Here is a 25,452-nt window from a genome sequence, read left to right as displayed (position 1 = left end):
CTTTAGCAGTGTCACATCGGATGTTCGGATGCTAATTAGGAGGACTAAACATGAGCTAATTATAAAACTAATTGCAGAATCCCTTGGCTAATTCGCGAAACGAATCTATTAAGTCTAATTAATCCATCTTTAGCAAATGGTTACTATAACACCACATTGTTTAATTAGGGACTAATTAGGCTTAATAGATTCGTCTCACGAATTAGACTCCATCTGTGCATCTTAAACGTATCTTAATGCCTGAAAGTTGGATGTAATTAGCCTATATTTAATACTTCTAATTAGTATCAAACATCTAATGTGATAGGTGCTAAACTTTAACGGGTTGTATGAAACACCCCCTAGATCATCTATAATAATCTAAGAACACGAATAGAGAGACGAAAGATGCTACCAGTCAAACTCAAGCAGGTGACTGCCAGGCTGTCATATGGGCTCATGGCTGACGAAACTTGACGGTTACGGCTTTTGATCGACCTTGGCGGGTTCTGAATGGAATGGGCACGAGGCAGCGCGCGGGAGAAAACTGGGGCCACCACAAAACCGTCACGCTCGTGTTGTCTGTGTGTGTCCTCTGCGCTTCCTGCTGTTGCCGGCCTCCACCCCGCTCAACTCCATCCCAAGCCGACGACCCCTCCTCTCCCCGCCTCCGCCTGCAGCCATGAAGGGCCCTGGCCTCTTCTCCGACATCGGCAGGAACGCCAAGGGTACGCGCGCCTCCTCCGCCTCCCTTGCGGCCCAATTTGTGTTCTTGGTTCGCTCGATTCGCTGCTCGATCTCCTTCCGACGAGCATTTCTTGACCCGTTTAATTTGCGCGTTGCTTGGGTGTATCGATGATCCGCCGCAGATCTGCTGACCAAGGACTACACCTGCGACCGGGAGGTTACCCTCTCCACCGTCACCGCCTCCGGGGTGGTAAGCGTGCCTCGCGCCCCTCTCTCCCCCACCTCCGATCACGTACGTTGCGGTTTTCTCTGTTATCCCCTTGCGCTTCGGGGCTGCTTACGTCTATAACAATTCGGAAGTTTCAAGGGTTCAATGTATCGAGGCTTTCTTGATTCTTTTACGGCTTCAAGGTTGATGGTGGTGACGCGGTGGCTGCTCTTGTCCTTAGTAGCGACACATTGTTGAATAATTGAATGCAGTTACAATGCTGCTGTCCGTGCCTTGTTGATCCTACGTTCTTTATTTTTTTCTTCTTCTTTTGAGAGCAAAGGCAGGAGCTCTGCCCTTCATTTAAGAAGGGAGCAGCAAAAATAGAAGTATGGCATTCTTGATTTTCTTTTCTGAACTAACCTGTTTGTGTTGAACCATGTGGTAGCATATTGGAGGCGTGTTTACTCTAAGATTGAGGCGTTTTTCATGTGATATGTCGTGAAGCACGGGGATTTAGTACCCTGTGCTCATTTCGTGGCTGCTTATGATTTTGTTGTTCTTGGTGCTGTATGTGGTCTCTGAATTTCTTGGGTCAATTGCGGCTTTGTATATTTGTTGCAAATGTTGTAGTGGTTTTGCATCCAAATGATAATCTTCTTATGCGTAAATGGATAGCATGATTGGTGCTAATCTGTGGAATATTTTTTTGAGAAACAGTGATCCAGGGCTATCTCTATGCAGCTTGGTTAGATTGGATTGAGAGATTCTTATTTGCATGCTAATGAGAGATAAATGCTGTTCTTATGTATAGTCAGCTATGCAACCAAACAGCAGGTGAATACATGATAAGATACTGGTCCATCTATCTAACTAATGCATGCTGCCATGCGTATCTATCTAACTAATGCGTGCTGCAGTGGCGGCTGGTGGTTCTAGGGATGGTTTTACAGCTATTGCTTCTTGCCTCACAACACAATAATTGTAACAGTACTGATGTTTCAACCATATCGTGCAACTTTTTCTAATTAGATAACAATATTAATCAAATCTCTTTCCTAAATAGTGTTTTCTCTTTATTTTGAACCTAATTAATAACCAAGATTCTTGTGCACTCATGATACAAATGCCTGTTGATGAGTGAGAAACTCATAATACAAATGCCTGTTGAGTGAGAAACAGTCTCTGTATACAAAAACATGGAATTATAGATACTGCAGTGCCTCTTCTATCATTTCAATATCCAAAAATATCACATGTTCTCGCAACATAAGTATGCTTAAGGCCAAAATCATTTGTGTAGTGTACTTACTGCTTGAGTTCTCATATATCTGGTAGACTGCTAGTAAAGCCGCTATGTGCTAGTACCTGCAAGCCTTACATAAAAGCCTGGGAAAAGTCTTTGATCCAAATGTCGTTACTAGTAGATATAAGTGTTATTTTTATAGAAGTTGCTTGCCTGTGTTCCCTGGTGTATCCCAAGTTTCAGCTGGGCCAGAAACTTCAGACATAGCCTTCTAATGCCTAAACCTATAATTTTGGGCCACCTAACACCAAGCTGGTCTTTAAGGTCGTTCTGGTATCCTAATTGCCCTTTATGATCTGTTTGTTTAATGCAATGGTGTTACAACCTCTGGTTACATAAACATGTTGTTATTTTTTACATACATCAACCATGCTTTTGAACCTTAAGCTACCCATACTTTTTAAAGTACGTAAATTAGGAATATAATAATGTGTAGATTTTCTTTTAAAAGTACTTACGTAATATAATTATTGTATTGGTTTTGATAAATACATAGTAGAAATTACTTGTCAAACTTGTCTTGGAGACCTTGTTTGCTTTGTCTGTTACCATGAATTGTTTTTTCTTCTGAGGAATGCAATAGTTCATGAAGATCTACTATGTTGCCCAACAATTCAGTATATTGTATATACACCCACCATATTTAATATTTGGAATTCCATGAGCATGTGTTCATAAATATATTTTAATGAATCTTCTCTATAGCTGTCATATTGTCCTTTCACCCATGAAAAAACAAGAACATGCATCAATTAGCCTTTCTAGCATTGATTTGAGCTTTTCCATGTCACACGTGTCGATAGCTTGCCTGAAGTGGCTTCTGACATAAATCTGAATTGCAAACCCCGATTGTCCCTATAAGCTTGAATGGCATGTTTCTAATTTGGAGAAAGCTATGCTTGGACATATATGTTCTAAACTATTTCGTGGAGGAAATTATATTTAGAGTCACATGTTGCTATCTTGCTTTAAGTGGTTGGCTTCTGACGTAATGTGAACTGCAAACCCATCTGTATTAAGTATTAACAAGCTTGTAGCATATGTCTCTATGCAGAAAGCAATATGAATTACACATATGACATATATGTTGCTTTGTGTTTCATAATACCTGAGTAGCTGATGTTTCAGTTATTCCTTATTGCTGCTATTCTTTGTTCTGGCATCATGTGACTTCATACCCATAGAAAATTGTTGCTGAACTATTTTATCCCATAGTAGGATCATGTCAATGCATCAAAATTTGATTTTGCTTTTCTATTTGACTTCGGTGTTACACCTTTACATGGGCGCATATCTCTTTTTTTCTTCTAGCTGAAAGTTACTGCATTGCAATGCAATTATTTTTCTTTGCATGTGTAGTTTACCACTTTGGCTTTTTGTAACTTGAGCAAGCGCCTTGCTACCTTTAATAGGTACAAAATGATAAATGAATGTTTTATGATGATTTTTTCCTGAACTTTTCAGGGTATCACCTCAACTGCTCTGGAGAAAGGAGGACTTTGTTATCTTGACATGAGCTCAGAGTATAAGCACAAAAATACGCTCATCAGTGTCAAAGTGGACACAGAATCAAATGTGAGTTCTTTGGAGTTCTCAGTTCACCCTATCTCCCATACTGGCACGTTGCTAACCACAATGCTTTTAATGATCGGTGCAGATCTCTACTACTTTGACTCTATTGAAAGCCCTGCCATCGACAAAGCTTGCGATTTCTGTTAAGCTGCCTGACTGCAATGCTAGAAAGGTGATCACTTTTTTCCCCACCTTTTGATGCTATTGCACTAATTTCTGACATTTCTTGCTAACAACAGTGCTTATTATTATTATTTGCACAGATCTCTACTGCTTTTAAAGTATCAGAAGCCCTGCCATACAGGAAGCTTGCAGTCTCTGTTAAACTACCTGATGATCCTTTAAAGGTGACTAACTTTTTCTTGATCCTCTTAATGTTAGTGATAAGTACTAATTGCTGCATTTCTTGACAGTTGAAGTTGCAATACTTCCATGAAAATGCAACTTTTGCTACTGTGGTTTGCATGAAGCCCTCCCCTGCTATTGAATTTTCGGGTACAGTAGGTGCTAAAGGTGTTTCCTTTGGTGCTGAATGTAGATATGACACAGCAAGAGGGAAATTTAGAAAGTACAGAGCTGCGATTGGCATGACTAGTAAGTACTATCATGCTGCATTCATTCTGTAAGTTGTTTACTCTTGATCGCTATATATTCACAGAGTTGTATGTTGGGCTAGCATTTCTAAATGAACTCTGTTTCTTGTAGTCATGTTGATCACTACATATTCAGAGTTGTATATTGTGCTAGCATTTCTAAATGAACTCTGCTTCTTGTAGTGCCGACAGAGGTGACACCATCAAAGTGTATGGCCTGTACCACTTTGATAAGAAGCAGAAGGCGTCAGCTGTAGTAGAACTTACGCGGAAGCTCTCAAAGAATGAGAACACGCTCACTGTTGGCGGCCTGTACACTGTTGATGCTCAGACAACAGTCAAGGCAAGGCTCAACAACACTGGAAATCTTGCCGCTCTTCTTCGGCTTGAGGTGAAACCAAGGTCGCATCTGATGATCTCGGGTGAATTCGACATGAAGGCCTTGGATAGACCTCCCAAGATTGGTCTGGCTCTTGCTCTTGTACCCTGATCAGGTGCTCTATGGTAGAGACCTTACAGAACATTGAGTTTTGTTTTTGGCGGCTTTGCAAAGCTGAGGGAAATGACTTGGTTCAGTAGACAGCGATTACTCCGTTGACGTCTTGAAACTTGAAAGTGGGGCAAAATACCGGATTTGGCAAGTTGTTGACCACATTTGTCTTGAAGGCATCAGACACTATGTCGCTCGCTGGCAGATGCTATTTCGCGATTGAACCACTGTCTATTATTACTCTATCCACGTGACGATCTAACCAGTCTGGGTTTGGGATGCAGTTCCTTTTGCTCTTCCTGTTTCAGGACCTAGGTCCCTGCAACAGATATGGTTTTCTTGCTATGAAATTTCTTCATAACTTAACGAATCCTTCCCTGATGTTGAATGTTTTAAGGTTAACCTTCGCACATAAATTCAGTATTGGACAGTGAAATTGTGTGCGCCGCAACTTGAGAGTTTTGTGGGGGAAGACAAGATCTAAGCGGCATGTGGCTAACAAAATAAGATCGTTATTTTACACTAGCAATATTATTAAAAAGGTATCGTGGGAATCAAACATCCTTGTGTCCATTGTTGGTTAAGAGGCCAGATATTACCTCAATTATCTATAAAGAACATCCTTTTGCGTGCAGCTGAAACTTTACAGCACAATAATGGCGCTTCTCTCTTATAGCGAGTTTAAGGATGAATCGAACCATGCTGCAGTGCTCACCTACACTCCTTTTACTTGAACTGTCATAGATAGGACCTTGGATGCTTCCACTCTTCTAACTTATCCCCTTAGAAGCTGCTCTTCCAAGTGATTGCGGAGCCTCAACGAGCTTCGTTGTACAAATTCTTGTTGGCGTCTGACATCACCAGCAAAATAGATTTGCTACACAGAAGTGGTTTTTGGTTTTGGCCTATGATACAAATCAGTATGTAGTCCTAGTAGTGATCACATTGTCAAATGGCCAAGGAAAAATAGCATCATCTTAGGCTGCAAGTTCCATCAGACAAAAAGAACAATTGTGTTAGTTTCATATCATCCGCAAAGAATTGGACATAAACAGTCAGGTCAATGCAATCCAAAGCAGAGGAGATAATAAACACTACATGGAGCACGCTACCAAAATTTCAGCACAGGTCACTGTACGATTACCCCGTTTCCAACACAACTCCTAATTGCAGCAACGGAATAAGTAGGCTAACAAAATCCTATGCTATTAAGACAGGAATTACTGTGATATTCTGAGTGTAAAATATCTAGAATAGAGATAGATAGTTTTGGGTTATTGAGATATATATCTTGTAGTTGTTAGATCTACTAATCGTGCATGTAGATAAATGCATTGTAATAAACTTGATCTTTGTAACCTAGCCGGTTGATGGCCCGTTATAGAAACATGACGCAGCCCTAAGCTAGGTTGACATTTGACAGCGCTTACACATTTTACATGGTACTAAGAGCCAACCTCTACAATACATTTACATGGGAGACTCTGGCTCATCTTCCGCTGGAGCGGTGCTCCCATCGTTGCTCAGTCTCCCGATCACGGACAAGCTTTCCAAGAACAATCTAGTTCTATGGCAGGCGGTGCCCAGCTGAAGGGCATCTCGATGGCAAGGAATCAGCACCAGCGAAAGAGATCAAGTTGCGGATGGGTTTAACAAAACTGATCACAGTTCGGCAACTAGAAGATTTAGACACAATCTCAACTTAGATAAGTTGTGATTGAGAGGGAATGTAAAATATCTGGATTAGAGATATATAGTTTTGAATTATTGAGATATTTATCTTGTAGTTGTTTGATGTCCTAACTGTGCATGTAGATAAACACATTGTAACGAACTCAATCTTTGTAACCTAGCCGGTTGATGGCCCTCTATGGCCCTGAGCAACGGTGATAACACTTACACATTTTACACCGAGGGCTTGGGCTTTAAATGTGACATTTTAAATCATTAATTGGATATGAAAATGACGTGTACTTAAGTCCCTCCTTTCATATTGGGAAATTTTGGCCCCTACTCCTTTGAAATGCTAAAATTCTCAGAGCAAATTTGCTCATTCAAACACCCTCATGTTCATGTCAATCCAGAAAATGGGCAGTTCAATCAAGAAGTAGCTACTGCCACAATTTAGGATTTAAGGAGCTAAATCTTAGGAATGAACATTTTGGTGCATTGAAAACTCTATCGTAAATACAACTTGATATACTGATTACTGAATGACTGCAACATAGTATTGTAGTAAGATCTTGAAGTGAAGGAAATGCATGTCAGGACAGAAATTGAAGAAAGGCCTGTACCTCATTGTGTCCAATCAAGATTTGTGTGCTGCAAAAAGTGCAAGTCTCAACAAAACTAATCAATCTTTAGTCTTGAGGCCTGAATCTTTTTCCCCACTTAATGAGAAGCTCTTCAATATCAGCATCCATTCTTGTACCCCTACCTCCCCACACCAACATGTGAGCAAGATCTGTGATTGATGATCCATCCACTTCATGAACTGCTTTGAAGCCCATCCTTGTATAGAATCTAACGAGCTGAGAACAAAGAAAGCAAAGTTTCAAATTTGCTGATCAAACCTCCAATACTAAAAATATCATGTAAAATGTCAGCATGTTGTGCTGAGACCCAGCACTAAAATAAAAGCACCAATTTATGAATCTGAAGTTATCTAAATATAACAGTTGCAGATTGGTTTCTTCTCACAGCAAACTGCAACGCTCCTTGTTCTTTCTTTTTTGACTGCATTCCTTGCTTATTCTCCATGGGAATCATACGAGAGAGCAATCAAACTCATAGGCCACATTCAGTGTCAGACTGCAATGCTGTTTGTTTGATGCAGCGAACGAATTTAGTGTCATAACAAGTGAATTTTGGACACCACACTGCAAACTCTGAAGCCAATCAAGTATGCAAGTATAAGGAATTAAGGATTCCATGGTATGCCAACATCACCAAATCAGCAATGAATACGAGAGTTGTACATCTATGGAGATAAGAATTGCACCCCGTTGGTATACCTTGTCGTGGTAGAGCGGCGTGTCGTTGATAGCCAGCAGCTCGGCGCGCTTGCACCCAGCGTCGAAACCATGTCGCACGGCGACGGCGCCCAGGAACATCCCCAGCCCGAACAGCGGCCGGTCGGAGACGCTCAGCGTGGCGCGCGTCATCCGCATGGAGTCGAGGTGCAGCACGGCGCCGCCGGGCCATGGCCTAACGCCGCCCTCGGCGCGGCCAAGCTCCACCGCGTCCTCCCCCTCACCACAGGTGGCCGTGACGCGGAAGAAGGGGCCGACCGTGCGCAGGCGCACGCGCAGGCCCTGCGCACGCGACGCCGCCATGATGTCTCCCATGGTCGGGAGGGGCGCCTTCAGGCCCGCGGCGGGGCTCGCCGGGGAGGTAGGCGCGGCCATGGGAGCAGCGGAGCCGGGTGTGGTGGGTAGAGTGGGCGCGTGTGCAGTCAGTTGGAAAGTTGGATATTCTCTCGATTTTTTAAGCGAAAGCCCACGGAAAAAAAACCCGTATAAAAACATTTTCGTTTTTTAATATCCCCGTTTGGAACGTGGGAAAATTGTAGGAGAACTGGTCGAAACAAAACCTGTTTGAAATATTGGATATTCCCATGATTTTTTAAGCGAAAGTCCACGAAAAAACCCACATAAAAACCTTTTCGTTTTTCAATTGATATTAGTTCCCATTTGGAACGTGGGAAAATCGTAGAAGAACTGGTCGAAACAAAACCTGTTTGGAATGTTGGATATTCCCATGATTTTTAAGCGAAAGCCCACAAAAAAAACCACATAAAAACCTTTTTTTTTCAATTGATATTAGTTCCTGTTTGGAATGTGGGAAAATTGTAGGAGAACTGGTCGAAACAAAGAAATTTGAAAAAGGAACGGCTCCCAGACATGTGCTTTTGAGGAAAAAAAATAATCTCGTAGCCCACGCCCAATTTGAGTTAGACTAATGTTTGTTGCTCAATATATTCGAGGAAGAGGCATAAATATATACGGTGGGATGGTAGAAATGGAATGGAAAAGGAATGGAATGATGGTGAATCCTAACGATTATTGCAAAAATTGTATACGTTGCACCTAAGTATGTATGTCAACACAAATCAACAAGGCCTACGAACTTAGAAGTTATAAAATAATAAGACAAGAGATTGAAGTGTGACAAAGTTAAGTGTGCAATTGAGTAGGTGAATATATTGTGCACTGCCAATAGTCATATTCAGTTACTAATAGATGGTCCATTCTTATATTATTAAGCTACATCTATCATGTGTTTGAAAAATTAAGATCATCCTATTTGCAGCTGCTACTTGTGCCACTTGACACTCTCAAACGCCTGCCTCTTGCTGATTTGAGTCATTATGGCTACATTTGCATGTCATGTTAATAAGTGGCACTACTGTAGCGGCTCCCTTGTCGCCTGCAGCAAACAACAGCAAAATCAGATACTTATATGGATTTATCAACTAATTCAAGTTAAAAAGGAATGGCTATAATATTGCTTCGAGCACAGGTGATATCCATGGATTGCTATACTAAGTTTTAAGATTGTGGATAAAAAAAGCATAAAAGTTTTCCTGACATAGAAACTCCAAGCATTATCCACACACCACCTCCATCCGTGTTGTCAATTTGGCAATAGCAACACTCCATGGATCTCAGCAGATAGTATGCCATGATCCCTCAAAATACATCCTCACAGTATCACAAAAATCGACCGGTAAATCTTACAGTACAAATGACCCAACTTCCAACAGAATTCTTCTGAATGTATTTTTGGGAGAGTAGAATCGAAGAGCTTACCTGGAGAAGACATGACCACCATGAGTGTGGCCTGATCAGATTAGCAGATTTACAGAACTCCCTTCAAAGTAGAATGATCAACAGAACTCCACCATAATTTGTTTGTTCATAAACAAATTGGATTCAAATTAGAATGTTTCACTTTGTTCTATATGAGTATGCAATAACAGGGGAAATTTTCTTTTTCAATACCACATGTGGATTTGAAGTGTGGGTTCTTAGGAACTCATATCTGCATGCTATAGAAAAGTAATTTGTCTATGTTAATGTTACATGAAAAACTAACCTAGCCAACCTAGCTTGTTTTTGTTTCTTCTTTCTTTTCCTATCCTTGTTATGATATGAATTGAGTAAAAAACTGAGAATTTCGCTTTAGATCTTGCAAATACAGCACTACTATGGAAATGGACTTACCATCAGATAGAACATTATGAATTGAATAAAAAATTGAGAATTTTTGTTTAGATCTTGCAACTACAGAACTACTATAGATTGGTAGATTGGTGTACGTAAATCCCAATGAAGGTGATAGATACTACCTTCGGGTTCTGCTGAACCATGTTAGGGGTGCAAACTCATATGATAGCTTGAAAACATGACGTGGTATTACATATGACACTTTTAGGGCAGCCGTAGAAGCGATGGTGTTTGTAGAAACTGATAAGTCATTAGATGACTGTGTGAATGAATGTGCCATGGTCAGGTTTCCTTGTTCTCTCCGAAGGCTTTTTGCCACTATTATGGTTTTCTACTAGTACGCAAACATATGCCATCTTTGGGACAAGCATTATGAATCATTGGCTGAGGATTTCCATTGTACTAATGGCAACAACACTATCATAGAGCAATTAGTACTACATGATATATCATGTCATCTAAAATCCATGGGAAAAGATATCAGACACTATGGTTTTCCAGAGCTGCATGAGTCAGGTATGATTGTGTTGACGCCGGATTTTGACACGTGATTGAATCAGCATCAACGGAGGAAAAGACTAGCTGATGCGGCAAGCTAAAAGCTACAGTTTCCGATTGAAGCTACAGTCTTTTGGCCGATTGACAACAGGGGTCGGTAAGGGTTGGCCGATTGGGAGCTAGAGCGGCTTGGCTAGTATGGGCCTAAAGTGGGCCGAAGAAAAGATTAGCTAAAGAAGGAGATTGGCCCGTGGGATATGATAACCAACTCCGATACGAGTTGTGTTTGTAAATATTTATTACCATTTAAAATTAGAGATAGATCCTAGTCGGTCAGGAAATCAGTTGTAACAGGCTATAAAAAGCCACCTCTAGAGATTTGTAAACAACACATCAATCAATACAACCAATCTACTTTTTTCTCGTACTTTACTTTCAAGTCGGTGACTTCGCCAAAGTATTTTTTCTTTCACGAGTTCGTACGGGTTGGCAGGGCTGCATCGACACGATCTCCGGCCGATTCTGTAAGTTCCATTTACCGAGTAATATCTAAGCCTTAACTTCGGGCGCATCGCTGTTGTTTTGTTTAGATTTATTCAACAGTTATTGATATTAACTAGAATCGTAGGTTCTACCTGTTATTTTAGTTTCTATCACCTGTTATCCAGCTTGAGATTCGAACTGTCGGCTTTTATTGCTTTCTTTCTTTATTATCATACAACCGATTAGATCTATCCCAAGTGTTGTTTTTCTAGCGTTGTTTAGTTTCCTCTAGTAGCTTTTCTTTATAATCGCTACGCGGTATCGGCTGTTTTATAGCTGGTTACCTCTACAGTGATTCGGCCAATTCGCCGACACGCTGTTGAAGACAGATTGGAACTCAAGCTGATCAAAACCCCTAGAGTTTAATACTTTTACTTCCTTGTCAATCAACAGGTCAGATTGACAGACACGCCACGCGAACCGCAGCAGGGCGATAACCTGAACAGGAGTTAAGCATATTCTCCCGGGTCGTGTGTCCGACACTGAGGATCATCGGCCGATTTTCAGTGCCAACACACTTTTGGCATGCCTGGTGGGACCAAACAACATCCAACATGTCAAAGGCTGCCGAGATCTCCGAATACAACATCATCGAAATTACTGAAGCAGATCTCAAGGACGACCAGAAGGAAGAAGTGGCAAGACATCTAGAAGAATACAGAAAAACATGCTTGCAATCCTTTAGTCGTACCAGAAGCAGAGAGACCGTCAAGAAAGCTCCTCTTCCAACTCCCCATCACATCACCATCGCTGAAGACTCGGGGAAGATATCTGACATAGTTCAATAGTCTGTTTACTAGGCTATGATCGACCAGTCCACAGTAATGACCAACACGGTATCAACGCCGTCATCAGTTCCTTGGTCAGCGGAGTAGCTAAGGGGTATCAGGGACCAGCTTACACCCTCGCCCATCATAGCTCCAATCAAAGGCTTCTCAGTGGTACCGAACGCGTCTCACTCGGCTCCTCAGCCGATACCGATGCAACATGGAGGGTAAAAAGCTTCAATACCCCTAAGATACAACGACAGGCCATGCTACCAATCGCAAGTGCCGTCTCAGCCTGCCCAAGTTTTCTCCATGCAATCGCTACCCTCAAACTCAGTGCCTTGGGGGGCACCAGCAACGACGCCCGGGCTGGATCAGTCAACCAGTTACGGGAGCTCTCCAGTCCAAGTATCATTCCAATCAGCCATCCGGCCGACGATCCCACAATATCAGCCAGCTACGCTAGAAACCGGCAGGAGGGCAGACACTGCAGAAACACTTAGGGGTGTAACGCCGATAATACTATATGACGGAGCGGCAGATTCCCTACGCCATCAACCATCAGCTGCCCAGCCGACTACACAATCGAAAAATCTGCAGCACGCTCTGATCCACCACCCACCCATGGCACCGCCGGTCCAGCAGCATGTACCGGTTCCTCAACCGGTCATACATCAGTAGCAGATGGATTGGACCGCAAGGATAGCGGAAGTAATTCAAGATCAGTTCGGGTTGAAACCAAAGGTGCAAACCTATACGTACAAGACACCATACCCACCTGCCTACGACCTGCTACCGTTTCCCCATCGGTATAAGGTTCCCGATTTCACCAAATTCTCGGGACTGGATGACATGTCAACGGTAGAGCATGTGAATAGATTCATTATCCAGTGCGGGGAAGCCACCACACAAGATGCTCTCCGAGTACGATTATTCTCGTTATCCCTATCCGGAGCGGCCTTCCAGTGGTTCACTACACTGCCGCCTAATTCCATCGTTACTTGGGCCGATTTGGAGAAGCAGTTCCATAAGTACTTTTACGTAGGAGTCCATGAGATGAAGCTCTCAGATCTGACCAGCCTCAAGTAGAGGAGCGATGAACCAGTGACCAGTTACGTACAGAGGTTCAGAGAGATCAGGAATAAGTGCTACACCCTGGTCCTGACTGATGCTCAGCTGGCCGATATCACCTTCCAGAGTCTCCTGCCAGACATCAAAGAGAAGTATGCCTCCCAGAAGTTCGGCTTAAGTCAGATCATCCACCGTTTGTCTGGCCAAGAGGTGCGCCCTTTCGACCAGCGAAGGAATTTTCAGAAAAGGGTGGCATACCTGGAGGGGCCTGAATCGGAGGAAGAGGCCGAAATTGGCCTAGCAGAGTGGGTAAAAGGAAAAAAACTGATATCGTGCCCATTTGGAAAGAAAGAACCAGAAGCATTCGGTTTTGATACGTCAAAGGCCCACAAAATCTTCGATTTACTTCTCAAAGAAGGAAAGATCAAGCTTTCGCCTTATCACACGATTCCATTGGCCAAACAGCTCAAAAAGATGAAATATTGCATATGGCATAATGCCACATCCCACGACACGAACGAATGCAAGATCTTCCGACAACAGATACAATCGGCCATCGAACAAGGGAGACTCAAGTTCGAAGTTTCGACAAAGCCAGTAAAACCAATGAAGATCGATCAACATCCTTTCCCCGCCAACATGATCAACGCAGGAGGAAACGCAATCAAAACCAAGGTGCTGACGTCAGAATCGGCCAGGAGAAGTGGCACTGTGGACTCTAGAAATCAGACCACAATCGAGGATGTCAAAGGAAAAGGACGGATCGAAGACGGGGGCGAAAAATCGGAGAGGTCACGTAGGCCTGTCACCTCCCAAGACCTACTCAGCAAGTACCAGCGACAGCAAGAAAGCTCGAGACGCCGTGAGGAGATGATGCACCGACACGAAGATCATTGGCGGTGTCCGTTCTTCATCCACTGCTGGGAGAACAACCTTAGGTTACCGTCGACCGATAACTGCCCCGAGTGCAATGGTCAGTATCGTAGCGGTCGCCCGTTCAAGAGGTCACGCTCCAGGGATCGCGGACTAAAGCCGATTAGCAGATACAGGCGCGAACAAGAGGATTGGCACGTTTCAGTGTGTGATCGGTTGGGGGGCAGAGTTGACTAGCGTGGTCGACTGGGGGCCAGAACCAGTGCACATGATCGGCTGGAGAAGATGGCCGATGCCAGAGTCTCAGACGAAAACCCCCTAGGACGAGAGCCAGACTAGGAGTGTGCAAAACCGCCAGGTAAACCGGTGAACCCCATATGGTGCCCAGACGGTTTGACTAAATCCCAGAAACGAAGGGTCCAGCGTCTACGCCAATGGGAACAACAGGAAGAAGAACAGAGGCAGACGATGGATAAGAAGGAGGGCAGGTCTCGAGTCGGGCTCCCTAAATTGGTGAAGAAGACGACAATCAGGGATCGGCAGCTGACATCAGCATGGTGTTCATCTTGCTGATGGAGTTCATGGCTCGCGCCGATTGAGACGACGCAACAGAAATAGAGGAGCAAATGGCACAATTGGCTTTGGAGCCAATGATAGCCACTTTTGAGAAACCCGAGGATGAAAAATGCCAGCATCTCAAGGCTCTGTTCCTCAAAGGACACATCAATGGACGGCTGGTCACTAGACTACTGGTGGACGGAGGCGCTGCGGTCAACATCATGCCGTATGCTATGTTTCGGAAACTGGGCAAAGGTGAGGAAGATCTGACCAAGACGGATATGATGCTCAAGGATTTCAAAGGCAATGTGTCCCCGACCCGAGGAGCACTCTGTGTCGACCTCACCATCGACAGTAAGACTCTACCCATTACCTTCTTTGTTATTAATGGCAAAGGATCCTACAACATGTTGCTCGGGTGAGATTGGGTACATGCGAATTGTTGCGTCCCGTCTACAATGCACCAGTGCCTCATCCAGTGGGTCGGCGACAACATCGAGATAGTCATCGCCGATTCTGCCTATAGTGTTGCCGCGGCCGACGCGCAACAATGGAGCTGCAAACACGTTAGGTGCATATCTGGCAGAACCTGGGACACCGATTTCCTGAAGGTGTCCAATTTTGGCCTACAGCCGATCCAAGCAGTCGACTCTAAAGAATCAGACTAGATGGATCAGTTCGTCCGAGAAGACGGGAAGCTTGGGCATGGATTTACGTTGGCCGATTCATTGGAAACGGTGGACTTAGGAGATGGTAGCAAGCCAAGGCCGACGTATATTAGTGCTAGTCTAGACCCCGAGTATAAGCGTGAATTGACGAGTTTGTTAAAAGAATTTAAAGATTATTTTGCTTGGGAATACCATGAGATGCCTGGTCTGGACCGGTCCATTGTTGAACCTCGGTTGCCTATAAAACCAGGGTATCGGCCGTATCAGCAGCCCGCACGATGGTGCAACCCTAAAATCCTACCTGATATAAAGGCCAAGATTACAAGATTAATTGACGCAGGATTTATTCGGCAATGCCATTATGCCGAGTGGATTTCCAATATTGTGCCCGTATACAAGAAAAATGGAAAATTGTGTGTATGCATTGACTTCAGGAATCTTAATAAGGCTACGCCGATGGATGGGTATCCAATGCTGACAGCCGATGTTTTGATAGACGCCGCCGCGGGACACAAAGTCATTAGTTTCATGGACGGTAATGCTGGGTACAATCAAATATTAATGGCCGAAGAAGATATTTCAAAGACGGCTTTCAGATGTCCAGGCCACCTCGGTTTGTTCGAGTGGGTAGTGATGACCTTCAGTTTAAAAAATGCTGGGGCTACATATCAACGGGCTATGAATTATATTTTCCACAAGCTTATTGGCATCCTGGTAGAGATTTACATCGATGACGTCGTGGTCAAGTCAAGAGGGCATCAGGAGCATCTGGTCGATTTGCGAAAAGTATTAGAGTGCACAAGGAAGCATGGATTGAAAATGAACCCAAACAAATGTGCCTTCGGTGTTTCGGCTGGACAATTTCTAGGATTCATGGTCCATGAGCGCGGGATAGAAATCAACTGGAAGATTATAGCTGCCATCAATAAAGTTGTGGCCCCGCAGAACAAAACTGAGTTACAGTCCCTAATCGGCATGGTTAACTTCATCCGGAGGTTCATATCCAACTTGTCCGGGCATATTCAAGCCTTCACTCCTTTGTTGAAATTAAAACCCGACCAGCAATTCATGTGGGGAGAGGAACAACAAAAGGTGTTGGAGGACATCAAGCAGTACCTCGTCTCACCGCTGGTTTTGGTTTCGCCGCAGGCTGACAAGCCATTCAAATTGTACTTGTCGGTCAATGAACAAGCTATTGGGTCGGCGCTGGTGCAAGAGTTTGAAGGAAAAGAACGAATAATTTATTATGTCAGCAGAAGACTCCTAGATGCCGAGACTAGATATTCCCTAGTGGAACGGCTCTGTCTGTGTCTATATTTTTCATGTACTAAACTCAGGCACTACGTGTTATCGGTAGAATGCATAGTTGTGTGCAAGACGACGTGGTCAAATACATGTTGTCATTGCCAATTTTGAAAGGAAGGATTGGAAAGTGGATTCTAGCTCTATCAGAGTTTGACCTAAGATACGAATCGGCCAAAGTTATCAAAGGCCAAGTAATGGCCGATTTCGTGGCCTAGCATTGTGGACCGGAAATCGCTGTCGTTGAGCCAGTCCCATGGACACTGTACTTCAACGGTTCTTCATGTGGGGCCGAATCAGGAATCGGCATCATCCTCATATCGCCTCGGGGGGCAAGTTATGATTTCTCTCTACCGATAGAGGCGTCCGCCACCAATAATCCGGCGGAATACCGGGCTGTCCTAAAAGGTATCCAGTTATTGAGAGAAATCAAGGTTAATGCGGTGGAATTTTTTGGGGATTCCATGCTCATTGTCGATCAATTAACTGGGAAGTCTGATTGCAAAGATGATATCTTAAGGATTTACTATGAAGATTGCCTCCAATTATTGAAGGAATTCAAGTCCACGATTATTGAACACATCCTCAGAAGTTATAACAAGGAAGCTAATAGGCTCACCCAACATGCCTTTGGGTATCGGCCGATTCAAGGGGTTATGTCTCTGGAGCTTGCAACCGATGACTGGAGAAAGGAGATCGCCGATTACTTAAATGATCCGTCCAGAAAAGTGGATCAGCGAGTGCGTTTTCAGGCCATGAAATATGTGTTACTTGAAGATGACTTATTTTACCGGACGATTGATGGAGTACTACTTAAATGCCTTGGGACAGAAGAGGCAAAGGTTCTGATGGGAGAAATTCACAAAGGCGTATGTGAGGCTCATCAGTCAGCTCACAAGATGAAGTGGATGATTAGGAATAATGGTTATTACTGGCCGACGATACTTGAGGATTGCTTTAAATATTATAAGGGGTGTCAGGATTGCCAGAAATTTGGTAATGTGTAGCGTGCACCAGCCTCGGCTATGAACCCAATAATTAAGCCATGGTCGTTTAGGGGTTGGGGAATAGAACTCATCGGACAGATTTACCCTCCATCAAGCAAGGGACACAAGTTCATATTAGTAGCCACTGATTACTTTACCAAGTGGGTGGAGGCAGTTCCCCTAAAAATCGTGACATTGGCCACTGTGATCGATTTTGTAAGAGACCACATTATTTATCGGTTCGGTCAAACCATCACAACCGATCAAGGGACAATGTTTACTTCGGGAGAGTTTGAAGAGTTCACCGCCGATATGGGATTTAAATTGTTGAATTCTTCTCCGTATTATGCTCAAGCTAACGATCAGGCCGAATCATCCAATAAGGGGATAATCAAGTTGATCAAGAGAAAGATAGAGGAGAAGCCCAAGAGGTGGCACACATCCTTGACTGAATCTTTATGGGCCTACAAGATGGCTTGCCATGGAGCTACTAAAATATCTCCTTATCAGTTGATATATGGTCACGAGGCGGTGTTTCCTTGGGAATTAAGGACGGGGTCCAGACGCACATCACTTCAAGATCAGTTGACAACCGATGATTATTCCCTACTCATGAAGGGGGAGCTCGACGATTTGGCGGGTCAGCGATTGATGGCCTTGATTAGCATCGAAGAAAATAAGAAAAGAGTGGCCAGGTGGTATGACAAGAAGGTCCAGGTCAAGCAGTTCTCCCAAGGAGACTTAGTATGAAAGTTGGTGCTGCCGATAGGGTCTAAAGATCCCAAATTCGGTAAATGGTCACCTACTTGGGAAGGGCCGTACAGAATCGGCCGATGTGCTTTGGGAAATGCGTACATATTAGAGACCATCGAAGGAGAAGAATTTACAAGAGCTTTAAATAGAAGGTATTTGAAGAGATATTATCCTAGCATATGGGTGGATGCGTAGTTGACGATATGGCATGTCGAGTCATTGTGGCCGACTCCTATTGACTCATGTTCATATAGCCAATGCAAGGAGACATCGCCTTAAGGGCGAAACTTTTGACCAGTTTGGCCGATTAATTATTCGGTACAACAATGGGATACATGGCCGACACGGTACAAGTCGCCCTTAGACTAAAAAGTACCAATACATTTACTGGGACACATTTATTAACCACATTTTAGCTGAGCTTTGTTCTTATTAATCTCTCTTTGGATCCGGCCTAGTTCTATTAAGAGACGGATGTTCTTTTCCTCCAAATCCTCCATGGCGGCTTCAATGGCAACTTGATGAGGAAGTTGGTGGCTTCTTTCGAGAGGCGGTTGGGAGGTTCCTGCCATGGCGTCCTCAAGAATGATTTGACGAGGTAGCTAGTGGCTTTTCTCGATCGGCACCCGCCTGGAACAATTGGTTTCAATATGATCCAAGATCTTTTGGACATGGGCAGGGATGTGATCTTTGAGTCCTTCGCGATGGGCATCGATTAGATCTTTGTCTGCCTGCGTCAGCAGTTCCTCAGAGTGCATAATCTCAATAGCCCATTCCAGGATAGGGTTAAGGCATCTGAGCTAGGAAGATAACAAATAATCACCCATTGGTAGATCAATGAGCGTCGGGCAGAAGAATGAAGGGGGATTTCATACCTGATTGACGGAGGAAGAGGAAGACATCTCGTTGCCTGGCTTAAGAGTATGGAAATAAGACAACTTAAGAATGGAAGGCTGGGCAAGGTGCAAATGCCCCTAGAAGAAATACGGGGGTCTCATACTTATAGAAGGAGAAGATGAAGGGTAACGGTTGGTAAAACGCATCCCATCGGAGTAAAGGACTATTAAATGAAAAACTGCGAGAGAAGATAGACCAAGTTTGAATTCGCACGGCAACAACAAAAGAGCATTAAATGTTTGTACAAAAGCATTCAGTGTCCGTTACGTTCACCCGAGGAGAGTATTAATGGCCACGATCGCTCGCTGCCGAACCTGATCAGCCGAATCTAAAACCCTTTGGTCGTCGTCGGCCGATCCGGGGACTTCTGGCATATTGCGGTGAAGTCGGATGGCTTCATGGGCAAGGTTCTGCCTCTCCTGCTTTAGATCAGCAATGACGGATGGAAGGTCATGGAGTTTCTTCTCTTCAGCGGCTATAGCCTTCGTCATCTGCTCCATCTCTTTGGCAAGTTCTGCCCTACGTCATTTGAGGCAGTCTATGGTGCTGACGATGTCCGGCCGAGAGTTTTCAAGGACGCCGATTTGCTGGTGTACCTCGTGGGCTTGGTGTTCATAAGAACCTTCCTCTTCATGCGCCTTGGCTAGCTTGGCATGATCAGTCATATGCCGCAGAGCCCTGAACATCGGTATTTGCATCGATTCGATGTATGCTGCGGGGGCAAGGGATTCTTTTGCTTCTTCTGGAACTCGACCTCTAATTTCGTTGAAGAACTGCCGAATCGCCAAGGCATCTTCCACCTATTGGCCGATGTCGTCCTGAAGAAGGATCCGTATACTTCGGAGTTTAGTGCGGACTTCATTAGGAATCGAGCTCAGGGCAACTTGGCGCGAGGCGACCTCCTCATCATCAGAGATTGCAACCGCAAAAGAGAAGAGATTGTTGTTGGGGGTGTCCTACTCCTGGTAAAATAAAGAAACGGATCAGCAGACGGCGGTAGAAAATCGGCCGATTTAGACATCAAGTTTCTTACCTCTTTGAAGCGGATTTCATCTGTTTGTGTTGGTGGGAGCGCTGCCCTCATTTCAGGAATCGGCACGGTTGGCTCATCAGAAGAAGAAGATTCGACGATTAACGGCACTGTACTCGGACCAGCTTCCTGGAAAGTCACAAGAGGTAGATCTCTGTAAGTATGAAGCAATGGTTAAAACTGGTGATGAATGGAAATTTCTTTACCTCTGCGAGTCGTCCGGCCGATGGCTGTTGGAAAGGTATGATTGACGAACTCAAAGTGGCCTGCATCAGAAATCAGTCAGGTTTCAGTTAAGGACTAAAAGACTGAAGTAAAACAAATATTCTCTACCTCAGTTGAGGGGATTGCTGGTGTTTCGGTCTCTTCTTGGAGTGTGGTCGATTGCTGCAGAGATTGCTCTTGAATGATTTGCGCAGCCTGACAGAGAGTTGAAATTAGTACTGGTAGTGTACTTGGATAAATACAAGGCGTATAGAGTTACCTGAACAGCTTCTAACAATAAGGACGCGGCTGCTGATCCGGCTTCTGTAGCAGCTTGAGGGTCGACTTCTTGGACAATCGGCGGGGTCGGTGTGGCTAAAGACTCAGCCGGTACCACCGCCGATTGGTCGGCCAGTTCTATACGGGCGCGCACCCGACGGCTCGTCTTCTTTGAAGAAGATATCTTAAGATTTTGCTTCAATCGGCCGGTGGAGATGTCTTCGATGGATGGAGCCTGGAAACCAATGATTGGAAATGCAGTATATGGATGGCAATTCTCTATCGCCCTTCCGCTACGGCTGCGCGTTGGGGGGAGTTGGCTTCCAGATTGCAAGAGAACAGAAAAGTTAGCGGTAATCTTGCAATACAAAAGGAGTGACGTTAAAATCGACCAAAAAGGATAGTACCGCTACATTTGGATCAATGTTGGCTGGATCCAGATCGTTGCAGTATGTTGCGGGAGATACACAGAAGAGATGCTGCTTCCATTCACCCCACCATAGCTTGAATTGTTGAACGGCAAAGGGGGCCACCACCCAATTAGCCAAGTCAATGGTATTGGAGTCTGGCGTCAAACTGTATAGCCGATTATATTCAAGCCTTGTGGTAAGCTCATCCCGGAACTTCACGCGGCCAGCAAAATAAATCCTAATCGGCAACTGTCCAAGGTCGAATTGCCGTGCTACCACTGATGGGTTGTAAAACTCATAGGTCGGGGAGTCTTTCCTTGAAAAGAAGTTTGGTGGCAGAATCCCAGGCTTCATCAGGAAATCCGTGAGCTCATTGTCAAAGGAGTTGGTGGTTGAATTGAAGCAAGTAGGGTTTTCAAAGAGTGGTTCAGTTCTCTGGTATGGATACCAGCTTGTGGTTTCTTCACTGAAGCCAGCATAGAAGCATCTGAAGTACTTGACGGTCCTGGTAGGAGTGAATTTACTGCCAGGGAAAGGCGATGCTGCCTCACCAAAAGAAGTGCAACGCCGACGTACTGTTGGATTTTCCTTTGACTCATTATTGGGGAATGTTTTGATCTCAATTCGTTCCCGGGAAACTTTTGCAATGTATAGGTTGAGCCAGAGGGTAATGAACCACCAAGGGCCATCGGGGTTTCCAATCGGCTCTCCAGTTGATAACTTTACGGCAATCTGGTGCAGCATATGGTAGGCCAATCCCAGCAAGTGTTTCCCTAAAGGGACATTAGAACCCTTGCTAATGCTTCGGCTAGAGCTTGCGTGTTGGATGAAGGGCCAACTGCTCGGCCACAGAAAAGATGTTTTTCCAGCCACATCATCAGGAAGGTTGTGTGCTCTCTTTCGCCGATGGTTCCGGTTTTCATATTCCTGTCAATATAACCTTTCCATCCACCGATTCCTTTTGTTTCTAGACAATGAGTTGGTTTGATCTGAAAGTCAAAAGGTCTATCGGGCGAAGAGATGTCAAGGCCGATCAGCATCAGAACATCGGCCAGAGTTGAGGTCATGGGCCCGTTGCCAAAGAGGAATGCGTTGACGGCGTCAGACCAGAAATAGGACGCTACAATGACCTGGGGCTCGTTCTTCTCCATTTGAGAGAAAGACAAATTTATGCAATGGCTTATTTTCTGTTCGTCCCATAAAACCCTCTTAGAATTGGCCATCCTTTGGAACCATTCCTTCCAGCCAGGGGTCTCGTTTGGCCAAGATCTAAATGCGCCCGTCCACTGATCAAGAACCATGGGTGATTGTTTGAAGGGGATTCTGTGGGTTTCCAAATTGGATCTGGGTTCCCCATGGGACCAAGGCCGATGAGACTAGGCGCATCCAAGATAGGGATGGTGATTTGCTGCCTAACCTCCTAAGGAAGATGAAAAGGGGAAACTAAGAATAGATCTAAAAGATGCGAAAAGTAAAGGGTGAAACTTTAGATATTTACCTCTGGAATGAAGCTCATGGTTGCCGATGGAGCCGCCATTGGGGAAGATGAATCAGGGTGGTTGGAGAATGGAAGAAGGATCATCGGAGGAACGCGGCTGGAAGGTGAAAGGGCGCCGGAATGTGGCGGAAGATGATTCGCTGGAGAAAGAAGAATTTTTGAGCTCGTGGAGAAGAAGCGGCGGCGGATGCGAGTATTTAAAGACAGTTCGAGAGAAACGGTAAATGTGAGATTTTTACCGCGCCGCCTACACGAATTTCGGAGGAGCGGTTGCCTCAAAGGCCTAGTTTGAAAAGGTTGTAATCATTAGGTAGAAGACTGCAAAACAGAAAGGGGTCTTTGCCGCGCTTGTCTCGGAGAGAGAGTTAAAATTAAGAAGAATTTCGAAGCAAAAGTTCCGTTTTGCTCTGAAACTGGGGGCATGTGTTGACACTAGATTTTGACACGTGTTTTGAATCGGCGTCAAGGGAGGAAAAGACTGGCCGATGCGGCAAGCTAAAAGCTACAGTTGAGAATCGGCCGATTGAAGCTACAATGTTTCGGCCGATTGACAACAGGGGTCGGTAAGGGTTGGCCGATTGGGAGCTAGAGCGGCTTGGCCAGTATGGCCTAAAGTGGCCCGGAGAAAAGATTAGCTAAAGAAGGAGATTGGCCCGTGGGATATGATAACCAACTCCGATACGAGTAAAATTAGAGATAGATCCTAGTCGGTTAGGAAATCAGTTGTAACAGGATATAAAAAGCCACCTCTAGAGATTTGTAAACAACACATCAATCAATACAACCAATCTACTTTTTCCTCGTACTTTACTTTCAAGTCGGCGACTTCGCCAAAGTACTTTTTCTTTCACGAGTTGGTACTGGTTGGCAGGACTGCATTGACACGATCTTCGACCGATTCTGTAAGTTCCGTTTACTGAGTAATATCTAATCTTTACCTTCGGGCACATCGCTATTGTTTCATTTAGATTTATTCACCAGTTATCGATATTAACTAGAATCGTAGGTTCTACCTGTTATTTTAGTTGCTATCACCAGTTATCCAGCTTGAGATGCGAACTGTCGGCTTTTATTGCTTTCTTTCTTTATTATCATACAGCCGATTAGATTTATCCCAAGTGTTATTTTTCTAGCGTTGTTTAGTTTTCTCTAGTAGCTTTTCTTTACAATCGCTACGCGGTATGCGCTGTTTTATAGCTGGTTACCTCTACAATGAATCGACCAATTCGCTGGCACGCTGTTGAAGATAGATCGGAACTCTAGCCGATCGAAACCTCTGGAGTTTAATACTTTTACTTCCTTGTCAATCAACGGGTCAGATTGACTAGCACGTCACGTGAACCGCACCAGGGCGATAACCCGAACAGGAGTTAAGCAGATTCTCCCGGGTCGTGTGTCCGACGCTGAGGATCATCGGCCGATTTTCAGCGCCAACAGATTGTTATTTAAATATGGTTACAATTGGCTATTGGTTAAATTTTGCCTATAACATTCCATATTTTCCTTGTGTGCAGATGAACTACGTATTAGAGACCATTACAGAGAGCTCACTAAGGAGCAGAATCTTGGTTATGAAGAGGAACAACTGGCGATCATAGATACACTAAATGCAGAGCAGATGGCAGATTTCGAGGAGATATTTGACCATGTTATGAATGGCAAGGGTCAGGTTTTTTTTGGATGATCCTAGCGGCACCGGTAAGACATATCTATATAAAGCATAGCTTACAAAGGTCCGCTACAACTGAATTTCTTAGGAGAGCATCTCTCATTATTTGGGATAAGGTTGCGATGACCAAGAGATAGTGCGTTGAGGCACTAGATAGGTCATTGCGAGATATAAAGGATTGCATGCAACCATTTGGCAGTAAGGTCATGTTGTTTGGAGGCGATTTCAGACAGGTTCTTCCTGTCGTGGCTCGTGGTATAAGAGCACAGATAACTGATGCTACTTTTCTCAAGTCATACATATGGGAAAGTGTTCGGTGCATCCAGTTGACCCAAAACATGAGAGCACAGTCCGACATGTGGTTTGCAGATTATCTGTTGAGGATCAGTAATAGCACTGAGGAAACATTTGGCAGTAAGTATGTGTTGTTGCCTGATTACATTTCTATTGATAGCCCTTCAGAAGATATTTGTATAGATACGGTCATTGATCGTGTATTCCCGGACCTGCCCGATAATCGTAGATCAGCATCCTACATGTGCAAGGGTGCTATCCTTTCAACATGGAACGAGCACATTGATGCGGTCAATGCACTGATGATTGATAGGTTTCCAAGTACTAAGCAGGTGTATTACAGCTTTGATTCGGCAGAGGATGACACGCGGAATAATTATCCCCTTGATTTTCTGAATTCAATAACACTAAACAAGTTGCCTCCACACAAGCTAACGATGAAGAAGAATTGTCCTGTTATCCTTCTACGTGATCTAGATCCTTACAACGGCTTTTGTAATGGCACCCGACTGATCATTAAAGGATTCCAGAAAAATTCTATTGATGCTGAGATTGTAAGTGGACAGCATGCAAGAAAGAGGGTATTCATACCAAGGATACCAATGTCACCTCCAGAAGATCTTTCTCTTCCCTTCAAGTTCAAGCACAAGCAATTTCCTGTCCGCTTGAGCTTCACCATGACCATTAACAAAGCGCAGGGCCAGACAATACCCAATGTTGGTATCTACCTCCCCGAGCCTGTCTTTGCACATAGACAGCTGTACGTTGCACTATCTGAAGGTGTTTCTTGTGAGACGACGTGGGTTCTTGCTAGAAAGAACAAGGATATGGACCCCACTAGAAGAGGAACAAAGAACATTGTCTATAGATATGTTTTGGAGACTTAAGGTGTGTTATTTTTAAAAATTAAAATAATTATGTTCCAATTCTAATGTGCATTGTTGTAACTATAGGTATTGTTCATGCAGGTTTGCATGCTTCCATCTACGTGATGATCAGCTTATTATGCTACTGGCAGTGTCTCTATCAATGCAGGAAACGACTACCTTGTGTGTTTTTGTGATTTGTTAAGCTTCGGCTCATGTATGA

At 44.1% G+C, this 25,452-nt stretch overlaps 3 protein-coding genes across 3 annotated transcripts; 2 read left to right on the top strand and 1 right to left on the bottom strand.

The window, feature by feature from the left end:
- Positions 1 to 523: 523 nt before the first annotated feature.
- On the top strand, positions 524 to 5,014 carry LOC117841026 (mitochondrial outer membrane protein porin 5). Its single transcript, XM_034721592.2, has 7 exons — positions 524 to 707; positions 849 to 916; positions 3,645 to 3,755; positions 3,838 to 3,924; positions 4,016 to 4,099; positions 4,166 to 4,374; positions 4,529 to 5,014. The coding sequence occupies exons 1-7, from the start codon at positions 662 to 664 to the stop codon at positions 4,833 to 4,835; spliced, it is 912 nt and encodes a 303-aa protein (XP_034577483.1). The 5' UTR covers positions 524 to 661; the 3' UTR covers positions 4,836 to 5,014.
- Positions 5,015 to 5,339: 325 nt separating this feature from the next.
- LOC117841027 (uncharacterized) lies at positions 5,340 to 8,287 on the bottom strand. The gene is made up of 3 exons (XM_034721593.2): positions 7,850 to 8,287; positions 7,130 to 7,366; positions 5,340 to 5,817 (listed from the first exon to the last, which is right to left on the bottom strand). Exons 1-2 carry the CDS (start codon positions 8,240 to 8,242, stop codon positions 7,196 to 7,198), a joined length of 564 nt encoding a protein of 187 aa, XP_034577484.1. The 5' UTR covers positions 8,243 to 8,287; the 3' UTR covers positions 5,340 to 5,817; positions 7,130 to 7,195.
- A 16,138-nt stretch (positions 8,288 to 24,425) lies between these two features.
- On the top strand, positions 24,426 to 25,250 carry LOC117835470 (uncharacterized). Its single transcript, XM_034714810.2, has one exon. It carries the CDS (start codon positions 24,426 to 24,428, stop codon positions 25,248 to 25,250), a length of 825 nt encoding a protein of 274 aa, XP_034570701.2.
- The last annotated feature ends 202 nt before the right edge of the window (positions 25,251 to 25,452 follow it).

Source organism: Setaria viridis, chromosome 9 (genome assembly GCF_005286985.2).
Source record: "Setaria viridis chromosome 9, Setaria_viridis_v4.0, whole genome shotgun sequence".
Taxonomy (NCBI): Eukaryota; Viridiplantae; Streptophyta; class Magnoliopsida; order Poales; family Poaceae; genus Setaria; species Setaria viridis.
Note: the sequence above shows the minus strand (reverse complement) of the source record. Positions and strands in the feature narration are given on the sequence as shown.